Source organism: Falco cherrug, chromosome 7 (assembly GCF_023634085.1).
Source record: "Falco cherrug isolate bFalChe1 chromosome 7, bFalChe1.pri, whole genome shotgun sequence".
Taxonomy (NCBI): domain Eukaryota; kingdom Metazoa; phylum Chordata; class Aves; order Falconiformes; family Falconidae; genus Falco; species Falco cherrug.
The window spans coordinates 54845711-54862504 of record NC_073703.1 but is presented as its reverse complement, the minus strand read 5'-3'; the positions used below and the strand labels follow the sequence as shown (position 1 = coordinate 54862504).

The window sequence follows — 16794 nt, the reverse complement described above, 5'->3', positions numbered from 1 at the left end:
AAACAAAACAAAAAAAACCCAAAACAAACAAAAAAACCCCAAAAAAACCCCAAAGAACATTTTTTTCAGATGATGGGGAGCATTTGTAACGTTTTCTAATTTGCTAACTACATTAACCACTAGCTAAAAAGAAATTTTATTTTAAAAAGTTGAAGATTTTCCATTGTTTGTATTAGAAGATATTTTCTCCTAGGTTGAACAACCACTGAGATCAAAGAAAGCTGTTTGGCACAAACTCCTGTCAAAACAACGCAAAAGGGCCGTTGTTGCTTGTTTCAGAATGGCACCATTATACAACCTGCCACGGTAAATGGCTTAAAGATTTATTTTTTTGTAACTTTTGTTTCCATTTCTGAGTGCATATATTGATTATGTGTACCTATAAGTTGATTGTTAGGCCTATGTAATTTTAAGAGACAAAAGAGTTTGTTAGTTAACAGCTAATTCCTCACAGAAGCAAAATACTTGTCTCCTGACAAATAACCAGAGGGGGAAAAGACCATAGGAATTACACTACTTCAAAACCGAAATGCTTCATTATTGTCAGCTGTTACTCTGTATAGTTAGTTCCTCAAGTTATCTGTGAAAATTGATGTTGCTGTTTCTGTCCCTTTTTTGCCTCTGATTGGTTGCTGGTTTTACTCTTTATTCTCCTGTGTTTGTATTCTTTTATCTTTTTTTTCTTTTTTTTTAACTTTGTATGGCTATTCCTCTCTTATTGCATGAATGCTTCATGCCTTTTAGCTTGTCTGTGGCCGTCTTTAGCTACTACATCAGAATGTTATGCACATTAAAGCAGCTGTTGGGGAAGAGCAGTGCAGAATGATATTTTGGACTTCTGTGTTGTTCTGCTTCTTTCTCCAGTTGAATGTAGATAGCACAAAGTCCAAGATAAAGTATATCCTGTGCCTGGATCCATCCACTGCTTTAAACAGAGTATTAAGATCATGCAGCATTTGAGTAATTTCCTTTCCCCTGTTCCTTCTCAACAAATCTGCATTTTATTCAGATACAGCCTAAGCACATCTTTAGGTTTGCTTCTCACCTTCTTTTTTCATGTTTTTGTTAAAGATTGTTTGCAATGTATTTAACAGAGGAGTTGGATTACATTTTTAAATGCTTTTATTAAAGCCAATCTACATGCTAATCTACATGTCAGCTAAATGTCTGTAGCTGTGCTGCTAACATATTGGAAGGATATTAGGTTTGCACAAGACAAATAAAAAGCCAGTTATACTGTAAAAAGCACACATCCTTCCTGTATAAAAATTAGTCATTCTAGACTATAATAACTTCTGTAAGTTGTTACACAACCACAAGGCAATCTTTAAAGAACCAGAAGAATGAAAAGGTTTCAGTACAATATAAGAACAAACTAGCTAACGTCAACCATTGCATCTTCAAGAACTGTGTTTGGAAAAACAAGAGGAAGTGCCATGAAGAGTACCCATTTCAGTACAACATTTTTGTGAGCATTTTTTCTTTACAACCATATTCTGGATTTAGTACTTCTTAAAATATTTGGAATATATATGAGCACTCAAATGATAGAAATGGTTCATCTTATTTTTGCCTTAAGAAATTCCACTTTTATTTATCTTTGAGGTTGATGGAACACTTGCCAAGGGGCAAAATGGGTTATGAATCTGTATTTTCATTTCAAGAAAATATGGAGTAATATTTATTGAAGCAGAACATTTACATCACCTGTATTTTCATTAAAAACATTTTTGTGTTAAAAAGATTGAGGTTGATTCTTCTTAAACTTTATGGAAGATTTTGTGGTGGTTTACTCCTAATTTAAATATGAATGTGAGGTGAATCTGTCCAATTATTTTGTCTTGCAGATTCTAAAAGTGAACTGTCATAAATCTATTTTAGCCAATTAATTGTGGTGTCTGCTCTTGAAAACAGGCAAGAGTGAAAAAACACTTTGGACTTGGAATCATAAAATGATAGAATGGTTTGGGCTGGAAAGGCACCTGTAAAGGTCATCCAGTCCAACCCCCCTGCAGTGAGCAGGGGCTTCTAGCTATATTGCTCAGCTTATTAGTGCAGAACAGAGTATTAAAATACACTAGTTTATAGACACAATTTCTTTTAGATATGTCATAGGATTCTGACAGGAAAATACGGCTATGACACTATTATGTGCTATCTCCATCATTTAAAATGATGGTGGTGTTAAGACAACTCTGAACCCTAGGGAGATTATTTCAAGTGGAGTATGATTAATTCTGGGAGTTATATAAGTCCCTTTGAACCATAGTTTCAAATGCAACTCTTCCTATCTTGTCTATTTTCTCATTTTAGTTGCAGCTTTCTATTGGGAGTGTTAGTTCTAAATTTGACACTAAAATCAATTAGTTTAGAGGGCAGTATGCAGGCATGATGGTGGAACTCTTTAATTTATCCTAGAGAAGATTAAAACCTTCCATGGATAACGAGCTCTTTCTTTTGAAAATTGTCTGGAGATTTAGGTGGCTTTCAATGCAGTCTAATGTTAATCTTACATTTTAATCTAATTTTCTTCAAAATACTTTCTTATATGTATCCGGTTTTAGGAATTCCAAGAAGATATTTCAGAAATTGAAATGTCTATTGAGGTGCAAGCTTTTGTTAACTCATAGGAAAATTACTTTAACTTCTACCGTAAATATTACAAATATTCCCTTTTGTGAGAAGTGCCTGGAGATACAAAGGAAATAGTTGTATTTTTAAATATTTCTATTTTTCAAGGAAAGAAACATCAGTTAAGTTAGGAAATACTAATTCTTCATGTTCTGTGTTTAATGAATGTTCATGGCTTTGAAAAAGTGTCTTACATGATAAATGTTTTCTCTGAGATGTGTGTATTTGTTTTAAGGAAATTAATTTGTAAAAAACTTTGTCTTATTGTCTGTCATTGTATATGCACATAGATACAGTGAAGTTGTACATGGCAATTTTTCATACACAGTTTACGAATACGTTCTGACTGCTATTGAATTTAACTTGTGCCTTTCTTCAATGAAAACCTATATGCTTTTCTTCAGACACAAAATTAGCAATTTCTTCCTGAGCACCTTTCAACGTGTTTGGCTGGAAAAAGTACATGAAAAAACTCAGTATGACAGGCTTATACTCAAGTTAACGGTAATGTAACTTGTGGAGAGCCTCTTGCTTATGCGCACTATTCCTTCCCAGCCATGATTTGATGTTATCATAAAACATGAATTTGTACAATTTTCAGAGGAGATTCTGATTGGTCAGTTTTTGAAATCTGGCAATAAAATGGCACCAGTGCCAGCAGGAGAGCCTCAATAACTATTCTACTATAAAATAATCATGTGTGCGGTATATTTAAACAAGTTGTAGTATGCACAGCCAATTTGTTTAGCTTTTTTAAGTGTTGCAGCATTAAAGTAAATGAAAAGGCTCTGTGGAACAGTCTTTGTAAACTCATGTAAGTGCACCTCAAACCAAAATTTTCCCCCAAATGTAACGTAAATTTGGAATGGTTTGGCCATTATTATGTGTAGTCTTATTGCCATGAGCTGTATTTTCTGTGGAAACCTAAATTAATGAATACTGTATAATAGTAATTAATATGCCTAAGAGTTTTATAAAAGTGGATGTTTTTATAGAGCCAGGTTTTGTGTATTTCTAATCCAGCCTCTTTGAGGACACATTAATACTACCCTGATTCGGAGTGGAAAGAAAGGAAGCTGAGGTTAGGCGTTTCTATGTGGAAGAAGGCAATGATTGTAGATAATGTGCTGGAAAGCACTTGATAATTATTTTGATGTTGACAGCCAACTTCTGCTGTCTCAATGTCCTAAATCTGGTAAACTAGATTTACATCTCATAGGTGTAAATCCCACCCGCTCATTCTCAGTCTGTTCAAGTGTGTATTTTTTCCATGCCGGCATTAAGGTTCCAGTCCTGCAGTTTCATATATAATGTATGTTAATACTCCCAAAGCCTTCAAAACAAAAAATAATATATACACATGCGTATCAAAAAAACCAGTAAGAATATTCAAAAGCACGTGCAGATTCGTCACTGAATGTTAGCTGTCTTTGCATTTTGTTTCACTGACCAATCAGAGGATCAGAATTGTACAAATATGTATCCTTACTAATCATTAACCACCTGAGCTGTTATACTATGTTCCGTTACCCCTCTTGATCTCACTTTCACAACCCCCCCAGGCACCGTTCTATTAACCTCTTCCTCCATGGCTATCAGAACTATTGGATAGAAACAGAGGAATATTCATTTGAGGAGAAACTAGTTCAGGATTTGGCTGTAAGTACTGACATAATTGGGCATATTTTTCAGTGCCCACTTTAGTGTATATTTTATGTATCTATTATAACCTAGATTTAATTTTTGTGTACTGTATGCATATGCATAAACTTATAAAATATTAATCCTTATGCTTCAGGGCATAAGGTCATTTTCTGCTGTGGTCAAAAAGACATTCATCCTGTGATGCACACTGAAGGGCATTAGGGTGGTTTATGCCTTCAGAGAAACCATGTGATACTCATTCCTGAGAAGAGAAATGGATTAGATGAACTGTCAGACTATTTTTGTCACTATGGTAATTCCTATGTTCCTATATTTTATTTAATGGTTTTTTAAAGCTTGACACAATTGATCCTTTTCCCCTTTAAAAATTTTTGTTGATACATAATATTTAATTTTAACATTTTCAGCTTTGATACAAATTAATTTTGCTGTTTTCTTGTTGATACATCATAAGAAATAAATATATGCAGCCATATTCAACAAAAATTTAGTTTACATGATGTATACTTGTTAAAAGTTATTGGTAAACCTCAGCATTTTATTAACCGAATATAGATTCAGAAAGCCTACTGCTCTTTCTCTTCCCTCTCCATATTTTGTCTAAAATACTTCCAAGGGGCCTATTTTCATAGTATCTAAACACCATGAAAATGAACATATAGCTTCATGGATCACATGAAGATGTATTGGGAGATGATTCATTGTGAGCAAAAGCACTCATATTGTGCTTTTTAAAGACCCGCTAGTATAGGAGGTTGTATGGCTTTTCAAAATTGCAGCTAATATATTCTTCTCATACTCTGGACAATTATGTGGTCACAGTCTTTGACTTTGTTGCTTCTTTCTAAAGGAAGGAATGAGGCTATTAGTCAAAACAGTGATTACAATTCTTTCAGATTTATTAGAGAAGTAAATTGAATTTCTTTAATTACAATTATTACTATAATTACAGTAATTCTACAATAATTGTAAACCCTACGAAGCAGTGATAACACAAGTAAGGTAAAGGTGATACGCTGCTCTTCTGCCAGTGCTGGCTATGATATAGTTCAAAATACCAGAAAATGTTTGAACTTGAAGTAAAAGTAGTCCTTATATTTGCTGAATCAAGGTTACCTAGAATGATACATGAAAGTGTTGTAGCAAACAGTAGTCTGAACAGGGTGTATCTGATGATGTTATTAAAAATAGTTTCATTTGCCAATAGTTCTGCTAAATAACTGAGCTGGGACTTTCTTTCAGTTCTGGTCCACTGGAAACACATAATTTTTGCTGAATAAGACTTCCCTAAGATTTTCACTGTCTCAGTATCTTGCAGAAGAGAAACTTATAATGTTACTATCAAATAAGAATAATCATCAGATATTCTTCCTAACTCCTTCTGAGTCATACAGGCACATAATGCTGCGGGTTATGCTGTAAGCTGCTGAATAAGATAAATACTGGAAGTTAATACAAATTAGACAGAATAAAATTACTGAAATCCTTTTCTAAGCTTAATTACTCAATTTTTTTCTTACTCGTGAAGCTTAATTTGTAAATTCTGATATAAATCTTGAGACAGACACCTCCAAAAAAAGATGAAGAGGAAGAGGAAGAGACTGAGAAAAAACAGCCTGACCCACTTCATCAGATTATCCTCTATTTCAGTCGCAGTGCTCTGACAGAGAGAAGGTAAAAGGAGCTGTGTTGAAAAGCATATTAAGTAAAAGCACACCATAACTGAACTTCTAGTGACATTGCAGAACTGATTTAACATGGCTGCTGTTCAGTATCGCGCATGGTGAATATTTTTTGCCTCCGTTTCATTAGAATTTTCATGTATTTAAACTTGGTATAACCTTTATATTGAGACAAATACTGATTATTTTTGACATTTTAAAAACTTCATAAATACTCAATACAGAAATAACGGAACATGAATTCTCATAGAAACATACATAAACATAAAATACAGGAACTGATGGTTCATCCAGAGTACCCTCCCCTGGTCTCTGCTGCTAATAGATGTGTGTTCTTGTTATTCAGTATGTCAGAAAAGGTTTCGTTGATGATTGGCATGAATCTCTTTTAGTGCCAGTTTCTGTTTTGAATTCTGACTATTTATTAGAATATGTATTTTGTATGAGTAGAGTACTCCAGTGCTTTATAGACTTTTTCTGTATGACTAACATAATCTTGCCATCTGGCAGTTACAACTATTCTAATGTATATCTCCATAATACTTTTCTGCACATGCAACAATCAGTGATCCTTATTTATCCAATATGACTAAGTTGGTTGTCCAAATATACCTCTAAATTGTTTAATTAAAACGTTACAGAGACTTGGTTTGAGATAAGAAAATACATTTATAATACAGTTTTCAACTGTAATAGCATTTCAAGTAGACTTGTATCTACTTTAATAAAACACTCTTTAATAAAAATGGTATTAAATTTTAGCAGGAGTATGACATCTTTTAATTACTACATCATAAAATAATTTAAAATATTTTTTACTTTTTATAGCAAACTAGAAGATGATCCTTTATATATTGCCTATTCCGCCATGATGGCAAAGGTAAATATACCATTTCAAGCTCTGTCCCTCACTCTATTCAGGTACTTCCCATTAATATTAGATGCTTTTTAAACCTTCTCCTTCTGTTTCTTATGTGGACTGGTTGATACTTGTAATTTCTGTATTTTTAATGAAGCAAATGCTTTTCAGAGACATTTCCTACATTAAAATAATATTATAGAATTCCAGTAGGTGCAATTCTGTTGATATCACTTGGGGCACTTTTTTTTGTACAGGATTAACTAATGAGCAGTCTTAACACGTTAGTTATCTTTGTTCTTTGGGTAATTATTTTGGAGTTAATATTTGAAGTTTGTAAAAAATAAGTTCACTGTCGGTTTTTGCAACATATTGATTACAGCTGACATGAGGAGAGTTTGACTGAAGATAACTATTATGGATGTAAATAGACATATGAAACAGGAACACATAGCCTGTATACAGGCTACATACAGGGTGTATATGTAGTTGGATGAATACCCTGAAGTATTAGGAATAGCAGCTTCTTAGTGTGGATGAGCACAGCTACTTACAATTACAGGGATTTAAAATCTTCTTAATGCCTTTAATAGCTGATTGAAAAAAATCCTTTGGTCATTTTTGTAGAAACACTATAATAAAATTAGGCATTGTTTCATAAGCAAAATCTTGTGATTTCTCTTTCTAACATTGAAGAGTTGTCAAGAAGAAGAAGAAGAAGAAGAAGAAGAAAAGGAAAAGACATTTGAGGTGAGAATTTAGATAACATTTATTTCTCATCACCTAATGATGTAATGAACGAGTGGTTTAGGTTAAGTTGCTTAAAGAATCACCATCAAAAGTATAAGTGAAATAGTTTTAATAGGAAATTTTGGGAGTGTGACTTCACAAAGTTTGATGGCAAGATTCACTCTATTATTTACCACATAGATAAATCACACAAAGAAGAATCAGACTAAAATTAAGCCAAAATTATTTACACAGAGACTAAAAATATAAAAGGGTAAGAGAGACCCTCCCATTGAGTCACAAGGTTCAGAATGAAGCCCCTTGCTTTCTGAACTCTCAATAGATTTTAGGTGCATCTAGATCAAATCCTAGTCTCAGACTTGGTCAATGGTTTATGTTTACAGGATATAAAGAATATTCACAGTTTAAGGTTGATCATAGGATTTTAGCAGCACCTACTCATCAACTAATTTATCATTTACAAAGTGAATCAAACAGGAGATACTTAAATTAAAAATGTGGCTTAACTATGGAATCAAAATAGTAGTATTTATACTAATTATGAAGTTACTAAATCAATTCATCCACGCATGCACACAGACACAAAGAATAGAAGTATAGACACTTATGTACAAATAGGTCTAGCTATTAAAAGTTCCTCTTGAGTTCAGTGAAATAGTTACATCAAATACCTTTGCATTTCTCAACGGGCAAAGGGCTGAGCCTCAAGAAGCAGGAAAATCAGCCCAGGCCTTGCCATCATTTTTTGGTGACAGTCCCCCAGTATTAAAAACTTGTGAGTTCACAAGCTCTGAGAGGTGTCCTGCTCAGAGGGAGATGCTGTTCACAGCCCTCTGTGGCCCAGGAGAGTTCAGAGGGCCTCACTTAGGACTGCTTTTTATAGGTTCAGAGATGATTGGCTTTAATCACCACTGATTTTCCATCCTGGCCACAATACGAGTCAATAATTAATGGAATTTTTCTCAAAATTCCATCGATGGTGGTATTGTACCACTCTGAGTCATAATAAGGAGTGTTCCTAGACTTGTTAGGGATGTTACTGTCCAGATAAGGAATGCTCCAAGGTGTTGTCATTCAGATAAGGGATGTTTCTGGTACAGCCAGTGCAGTTTCCCACCTCAGCAGTGCAAGTTGCTAGTATGGTCAAAGGATGCCTAACCACCCAACTCACTACACAGAGGCTAAGGCCTAATGTATAAAGGCCTAATTCCTGACATCATAGACCAGGCTGGGGGGGTGGGGTGAGATGCACCACCACAAATGTGCAAGTATTTTAAATATGCCCACTAGAATAAATGCAAGATTAACAGTGTACTAGAATAAATGCAAGAATAAGTGTGTATTGAGCCAGTTTACTAGGTTATTCATTTAAAAGAAAGATGAAGTGTTTTGAACTTTTGGAATCAAAAAACCCATGGATTATGGAGGCAGATGGCCTTCAACAACTTCAGATTTCTCATCTTCCTATTTTTCCTCAATCAGTTCCAGTCTGTATTCTGTTCTCGTTTTTGTTCCCAGGAGAAAGAAATGGAAAAACAGAGAACTCTCTATCAGCAAGCTCGCTTACATGATCGTGGAGCTGCTGAAATGGTTCTTCAGATGATTAGTGCAAGCAAAGGTAATGTTCTGTGAAGTATTAAAAGTATACATGATATACATATCGTACATAAAGCTATACACAGCTATACACATATATAGCGTATTATATCATTACACCTATGATATGTATATCATATCCAACTCATATAGGATATATAACAAGGCGAAATAAATGTCAGTTACAATGATACTAAGTAAAATTTCCAGACTGCTTCTCTTATTGAATAGATCATAATTGCAAGTTTTGATGACTGTACTCTTGTTTTGACAGGTCATCCAGGACCCATGGTTGTTGAAACACTAAAACTTGGTATTGCTATTCTGAATGGTGGGAATACCATAGTTCAACAGGTAATGCTTTTATAAAGGAGGCAAGTAGTTTTAAGTATTTAGTGTTCTGTCATGTTTCTATTTTATTTTTAATTTTAAGCTAAACAGTGAAGAAATAGCAAGGTATTTTTTGTACAATAACAGTATTATTGCTTGCCAGTGATTTGCATTTCAAATGGTAATTCAATAAGTTGTTAATTCAAATAATTTTAATACAGATTTATTTTTTTTTAAATGTCCTCTAGAAAATGCTAGACTACCTGAAGGAGAAAAAGGATGCTGGATTTTTTCAAAGTCTCTCTGGCTTGATGCAGTCCTGCAGGTAAAAGCGTAAATCATGTTATTACAGTTCCAGTTTTATTCAGATTGGTGGCTTATTGCTCAGTGCAGGTGGGTTTGTTAGATTTAAATTACAGGAGCCACAGACTGTAGAACTCTTGTGGGAAATTTTTGTGAATCAGAGGAATAGTATGTTAATCTTTTAGAGTATTCTTCCCAAGGAGAAAAAAAGCAAAGTACGTATGCCTTTGAAGGCTTAGTTTGGAGAGGCAGAAAAGTGAAATGTAATAGCTTCTTTACTAGTCCCAGATTCCTCAAGTTTTCTGTCTGGGTGTTCTAAGGATGGAGAAGAGCCATCACTGAAGAAGAGACATGCCAGTGGAGCTTTACTAGGCTTGCAGTTTCTGCACATCTCTGATGAGTTGCATAATCTCTGTTTCTGCATCTGAATTCTATGGATATGTATCAGGTTTTTTAGAGATGGCATGCGGCTGGTGAGACTACAGTAGTCCATTCACCTGATAAAACAGAAGTTCAAATCAGTTAAGGTAAAAGACTTCCATATAGATCATGGAAAACTGTTGGTGTTTCTGATTACTCCAGTAAACAATCACCATTTCTCAGCCTTATAAAGCAGCAGATGGGTTCTGAAGGAGTAGACTTGGAATTAGAAATGGAGAAGCTATATAAAGGCAGGAGAAAACGTGGAAGGAATGGAGGCCTGCACTGCAGAAATTATGGCTGAGTTGTTTCAACCTAATTAAAATACATCTGTCTTGTAATTTTTCCATTTATGTAAAACAATTTAGGAAGGACTTGCTCAAACAGGACCTGCAGTGATGATAGTACCAGTTGTGTATACATATCATTCGGGACTTCATTAAAAAAGTTTTTGATAAAATGACTTGAACACTGAAAAGAGAATGAAAATGATGTTTTAAAATTTGCTTTTGGTTTTAATGATGTCACTAGATAGTAGAATATGTGACTGCGCTGCTGTTTAACTGAAAAAAAAAAAATCAGATAATCAGAATTATATTTGGAATGCTATTCCACGTGCTGGGCTATGCCAAGTTAGCAAAAGAAAATTCAGATATCAGTATATTTTGACCTTGGAAGAGAAGAATCAATACCATGTATGTCTTCTGAATATGGAAACAGATTCTGTAAGTCTTCTGAATAGCATTATAGTGCATAATATATACAGTACAATGTAATAGAAATAATAGTAATAATTCAGTGGCAAACAGTGTGACTGAGAAATAACTGCAGTAATGTCCTTTTGGTAGGCAGGTTTAAGTCAATATAAAGAGCAGTATTTCAGGTTCCTTTTCCAATTTTCATTTATGCATGCAACCATGAATGATGTTACTGGAAGTAAAGTTAGCTAAGTTAGGTAAGAGGCCTGATCTGAGACTCATTTCTGCTCCGAAATGGGCACTGGACCCTTATTGATACCAAACTCTGTTATTTAACATTCATGTTAAACAAAATATGAGGCAGTGCATGTCACAGTGGGTCAAAACTGGTTGTTGAAGCCCTCCAGAGATTTCCTAGAAGAAAATAATTTTCCGTGATGTACTACAGTATTTTTTCCTGGTGTTTTTTTGTTTGTTTGTGTTTGGTTTTTTTCTCCCAATATAAGTGTTCTTGACTTGAATGCGTTTGAGAGACAAAATAAAGCAGAAGGCCTGGGAATGGTTACTGAAGAAGGAACTCGTAAGTACAATTAAATTGATTCCAGTAGTACTTAAAACATTGTATGTGCTTCCTTCTTTAACTAGAACTACTATTTACTATGGCTTAGGGTTTCTGTTGATAAATTTACTACAAGTAATTATAGCCTTTGAGTTCTGAATATGCTTTATATTTGCAAAATCTTTAGCAATAATTTTTAAGAAAAACACTGTAATTTCCAATATTCTTATCTTGTATTCTTGTTATTTTTCTTTGATTCACAGTCATCGTTCGTGAGCGTGGTATGTTTGGGTTTACAGTTTTTGATACTATTGTTGCAAAAATGTGTTGCAAATACAGAGAGAAGTCTTTCATTGCATCTTCCCAGATATCTTTAGGTTTAGCTTTCTGGTCTGCAGCAGGTTGTGTGTTTAGTTTGGATAAACAGTTTGATGCTTACTAAAGAAGTGTTATTCATATTTAAGGCATGATTTTAGTTGTGACTAACCATTTACTTAGTAGATATATATATCCTGTTGCTTTCTTTTTTTTTTCTCCCCCCCCTTATTTTTTTCTTTTTTAACCATGGATGCATTGGAGTGCTAAATATTTTGGCATTGCTTTTTCTGTCTCAGTTTTTCTTTTCATTATTAGTCTATTTCTTTAAATCGCTTTAATGCTTTTATAATACTGGGTTTTATTAGCATTCCAGTTTTAAAGGTTATTGTAAGATTATGTGTTTAGCATATTTATTCATAACGGTTGTCACATAATCATTGTATTTATATATTTTAAAGGTGAAAAAGTGTTGCAACATGATGAATTTACTCGAGATCTATTTAGATTTTTACAACTGCTCTGCGAAGGGCATAACAATGGTAAGTGAACTGATTTAACTTTGGGGAAAATGTGTGATCAGTCTGTTCTTAGAGTTGAATAGAACCAATTCTAATAATTTTTTTTCCCTCTAATTAATTTTGTTTTCTGAGGGGAAACTGGCATGCTAACAATTTGAGTTGCAGAATTCTATTTCAATTTTTGTCTTAATTTAATTTCATTTTTTATGCCAATCACTAATAGTAAAGCCTACTGCAAGTCATGTGGATAATAACTCTTCAATTGTATTTACATTGTAATCTATTGTAGCTCAATTTCCACCAAATAAGCATCTGTACTCAACAAGGTACTTAAAAAGAATGTATTCTCCATGTCTCCATGAAAATAACTTTGTATTTTTTATTCCTTTATACACTAACCAAGTACAAATCATTTCTTATTTCAGATTTTCAAAATTACCTACGTACTCAGATGGGCAACACCACAACAGTGAATATTATCATTAGTACAGTTGACTATCTCTTGCGTCTTCAGGTGAGAAGAAACAGGAAAATGGAGTATAACATAGTTGCCTTTCCTTCATTTCTATAAATTCACAGTTTATTGCAACCAAATGTAAAAATCCTCTCTTCAGGGATACCTACAACAAAAAATGCTGATATAATTTGTTTCACCTTTCCTTTTAAAATAGGCAACCTTTCAGAAATCTGTGTGAAACCAGATGGTGGTTAATTTATTTCACTGTTTGCTTCTGCAGGGAGCATAGTTAGATAAAAATGCAAAAAGTTCTTGTCATGAGAAATAGACTGACACAGAAATACTAAATTTCATCCACTGATGATTCAGTTTTTGGTGATACAAATGGAAGCAGTAAGTAACTGCATACAGAATCCAAAATTAGAAAATATAATGTTGTTTTTTTCTTAGGAATCAATCAGTGACTTCTATTGGTACTATTCAGGAAAGGATGTCATTGATGAATCAGGACAACGTAACTTTTCTAAAGCTTTGGCTGTCACCAAACAAATATTCAATTCCCTTACAGAATATATCCAGGTAAATAAAATGTTTTGCATAAGGTACTAACAGTGAAGTTCTATGATTACATGGCCTGATCATGTTCTATAATAAATTTATAAATACTTTGGCTTTATTTCTCTTTATTTTAGTAAAGTTACACTCGGTCAGCGATTCTATGTAAAGTTAATACTAAAATATGTGGATGGCTGCATATTTAACATGATATGATCTAGTATTTATGCACTAGATACCAAAGGGACCTTGTGAAGCTTTCTCAGGTAGCTTCATGGAAGCCTGAAGTTTCTTTTATTTGTTTTTTCAGAGAGTAATCTTAGGAAAACAAGCTGGTTTACTTATTTTGGTTTATTTTATTTTATATAAATAAAACCTGTGGTTTTCTTTATTTTTTAGGGCCCTTGCATAGGTAATCAACAGAGTCTGGCTCACAGTAGGCTGTGGGATGCAGTTGTTGGCTTTCTTCATGTCTTTGCCAATATGCAGATGAAACTTTCACAGGTACGTTCAGTAGTCAAGTAATCCGTCTTTGCATATGTTTTTAAATTACAGTCAAGTGAATATTGAAAGCTGTAGAGCAGTTAATGTGCTGATATTAATTTGGTTGTGCATGGGCCTATTGTAATGTAGAAGTCCAAGACTGGATCTCAAGACCAGCATCTTCATATCACTCCTTTTAGCATTAGTCATCACTGTACACTCACCTTTTCTAATATCAACATCACTGCTTCCGACTCAATTATACCTTTCTGATAATGAAGCTGGCAATTTGGTCCCTTCCTCCCTGTTGCCAAAACCTGATGATCTGTCAGAGTGCAAGCACCATTAAAAGCATGGTTCCCATGCTACAGCTAAGTAGGGCAAGAGAAAAGTTGGGGAATATTTAAAGAGGGAAGGAATGTGACAGTCGGTCAACTTGCAGGGCATTGTGGAGTCCTACCCCTCTTCACAGTTTCAGGCTTCTATGTTCCTTTGCAACTTCTGCTTAATGTACCATACACTCAAGCTACTAGTCACTGCATGCAACAGTGCAGAGTCATTTCCTCACTTTTATTCAGCATCTCTGCTACTCTCTGACTTACTCATAAGATTTCTTCCCACCTTATGGAAGTATATAAAAATTTTGAGGATACTTAACAGGTTTTAGGTCCTTAATGTTAGTCACAAATCCATGTTAGACAAACTATGTTCTGTAGTTAAACCTAACAGTTTAAGCTAGTTCTGTTTGAGCTGTAATGGATTATGCCATTAAATATTCCCTGTGAGATGAGAAAGGATGGTTTCTTTCTGAGATCAATACTGCCAGATCTGTGGAGTAACCAATTTTGTGAGTTACTGTTGTCCCTTATTTGCACTTTGATACTTCTTAATACTTCATTATAGCTTATCTTTACTTTATGGTATTAATATTCAGCTGTAGCAAGTTACCCTCGTATTATAGAAGACTTCTGATAGTAATCATAATAAAATGACAATGAAATGTGCTGCATTTAGATGACCACCCTGAATACTGTTTTTCTTCCCAATTTATTTAGTTTTCCAGATAAATACAAATTAAAAACAACCTTATACTCCATTTTTTTTCAGGACTCTGCTCAGATTGAATTGCTTAAAGAACTGCTAGATCTGCTAAAGGATATGGTAGTGATGCTTTTGTCACTGCTTGAAGGTTGGACCTGTTTTTCTTTATGGTCAAATATGATTATCTCAGCTTGATAATGTAAAGTACAATAATTATGTTAAGCTTTCTAAATTGTTTTTAATTGCCTTTATCTAATGCCAGGAAAAAAACTATTTCATATTTATTTAACAATTATTCTGGAATATACACAGTCATGAAGAAGAGAAAAACAGAAAAGAATTTATTTTTTTCATAGAAAAGCATGTTGAAAGAAAAATTACAAAGCTTTAAGAACATTTTTGCTCTGTTCTCAGCATAAATGTGTAATGTATTTATTTATAATGTGGCAATGCCAGATAACTTCCTGTTTTATCACACTACCTAGGTAACATTGTAAATGGAACTATTGGAAAACAAATGGTAGACACGCTTGTAGAATCATCTAGCAATGTAGAAATGATTTTGAAGTTCTTTGATATGTTCCTCAAGTTAAAAGATCTGACTAACTCAGATGCTTTCAAAGAGCATGACCCAGATGGTAAAGGCATCATTTCTAAGAAGGAATTTCAGAAATCAATGGAGGCTCAAAAACAGTACATACAGTCAGAGATTGAATTCCTGTTGTCCTGTGCAGAAGCTGATGAAAACGATATGTTTAACTATGTTGATTTTGTGGAAAGATTCCACGAACCTGCCAAAGACATTGGATTTAATGTAGCAGTATTGCTAACAAACCTTTCAGAGCACATGCCTAATGATTCACGCCTTCAGAGCTTACTTGAACCTGCAGAAAGTGTGCTTAATTACTTTGAACCATACCTTGGCCGCATTGAAATAATGGGTGGAGCCAAGAAAATAGAAAGAGTTTACTTTGAAATCAGTGAATCCAGTAGAACGCAGTGGGAGAAGCCACAGGTGAAGGAATCCAAAAGGCAGTTCATATTTGATGTTGTAAATGAAGGTGGAGAGCAAGAAAAAATGGAACTCTTTGTGAATTTCTGTGAAGACACGATATTTGAAATGCAGTTAGCATCTCAGATCTCTGAAACAGATTCATCTGAGAGGCCTGAGGAAGAGGAAGAGGCAGAGCCTTCTTACATAGTGGATATTGGAGATGATGAAGAAGAAAAGTCCCTGGAATCTGCTTCGGCTTTTGCAATGGCCTGTGTTGCAGTGAAGAAGAATGTTGCCAACTTTTTTAAAATGGTCACTGTGAAGAACCTAAGGAAACAATACAGGAAAATTAGAAAGATGACAGTAAAAGAGATGGTGAAAGTGTTTTTCTCCTTTTTCTGGTTCCTATTTGTAGGAATGTTCCAGCTGTTCTTTACTATAGTGTGGGGAATTTTCCAGATTCTTTGGAGTACTGTATTTGGGGGTGGCCTGGTTGAAGGAGCCAAAAACATTAAAGTTACTAAAATATTAGGGGACATGCCTGACCCAACGCAGTTTGGAATCCATGATGATGTTATGGGAGCAGAAAAAGCTGAAGGTGCTGAGCATGGCATCAGAGCTGAACTTGTGCAGTTTGTGAAGGGTGAAAAGGGAGAAACTGACATAATCTCAGACATTTTTGGCATTCATACAAAGAAAGAAGGTGGCTCAAAGCATGGTCATGATGCTGGACTTGGAGATATTGCAGAAATCCTTGGCACTGATATCCAGTCATCTTTGGAAAACACAGTTCGTAAGAAAAAAGGATTACAGGTATGTTAAAGAGAATTTGTATTTCTTTGCAGAAAATAATAGTATTACAGTACAAATATATTATTGAATTTTCTATTAGTAATTGACTTATTTGCCAGTTACCTGATTAATAAATGTTCTCG

The 16794-nt window shown here is 34.3% G+C and overlaps 1 protein-coding gene across 1 annotated transcript in view; it reads left to right on the top strand.

Annotated features, from left to right (window-relative positions):
- The window catches only part of RYR3 (ryanodine receptor 3), a 233215-nt gene that overhangs the window by 194011 nt on the left and 22410 nt on the right, over window positions 1-16794 (top strand). The window contains exons 74-89 of the mRNA XM_055716387.1: window positions 194-306; window positions 3036-3135; window positions 5861-5970; window positions 6807-6858; window positions 7534-7587; window positions 9106-9205; window positions 9458-9537; window positions 9762-9838; window positions 11441-11514; window positions 11757-11774; window positions 12270-12350; window positions 12755-12843; window positions 13237-13365; window positions 13741-13845; window positions 14932-15013; window positions 15351-16672. Of these exons, the coding sequence (XP_055572362.1) occupies window positions 194-306; window positions 3036-3135; window positions 5861-5970; window positions 6807-6858; window positions 7534-7587; window positions 9106-9205; window positions 9458-9537; window positions 9762-9838; window positions 11441-11514; window positions 11757-11774; window positions 12270-12350; window positions 12755-12843; window positions 13237-13365; window positions 13741-13845; window positions 14932-15013; window positions 15351-16672 (2586 nt within the window). The remainder of the gene's footprint in view (window positions 1-193; window positions 307-3035; window positions 3136-5860; window positions 5971-6806; window positions 6859-7533; window positions 7588-9105; window positions 9206-9457; window positions 9538-9761; window positions 9839-11440; window positions 11515-11756; window positions 11775-12269; window positions 12351-12754; window positions 12844-13236; window positions 13366-13740; window positions 13846-14931; window positions 15014-15350; window positions 16673-16794) is intronic.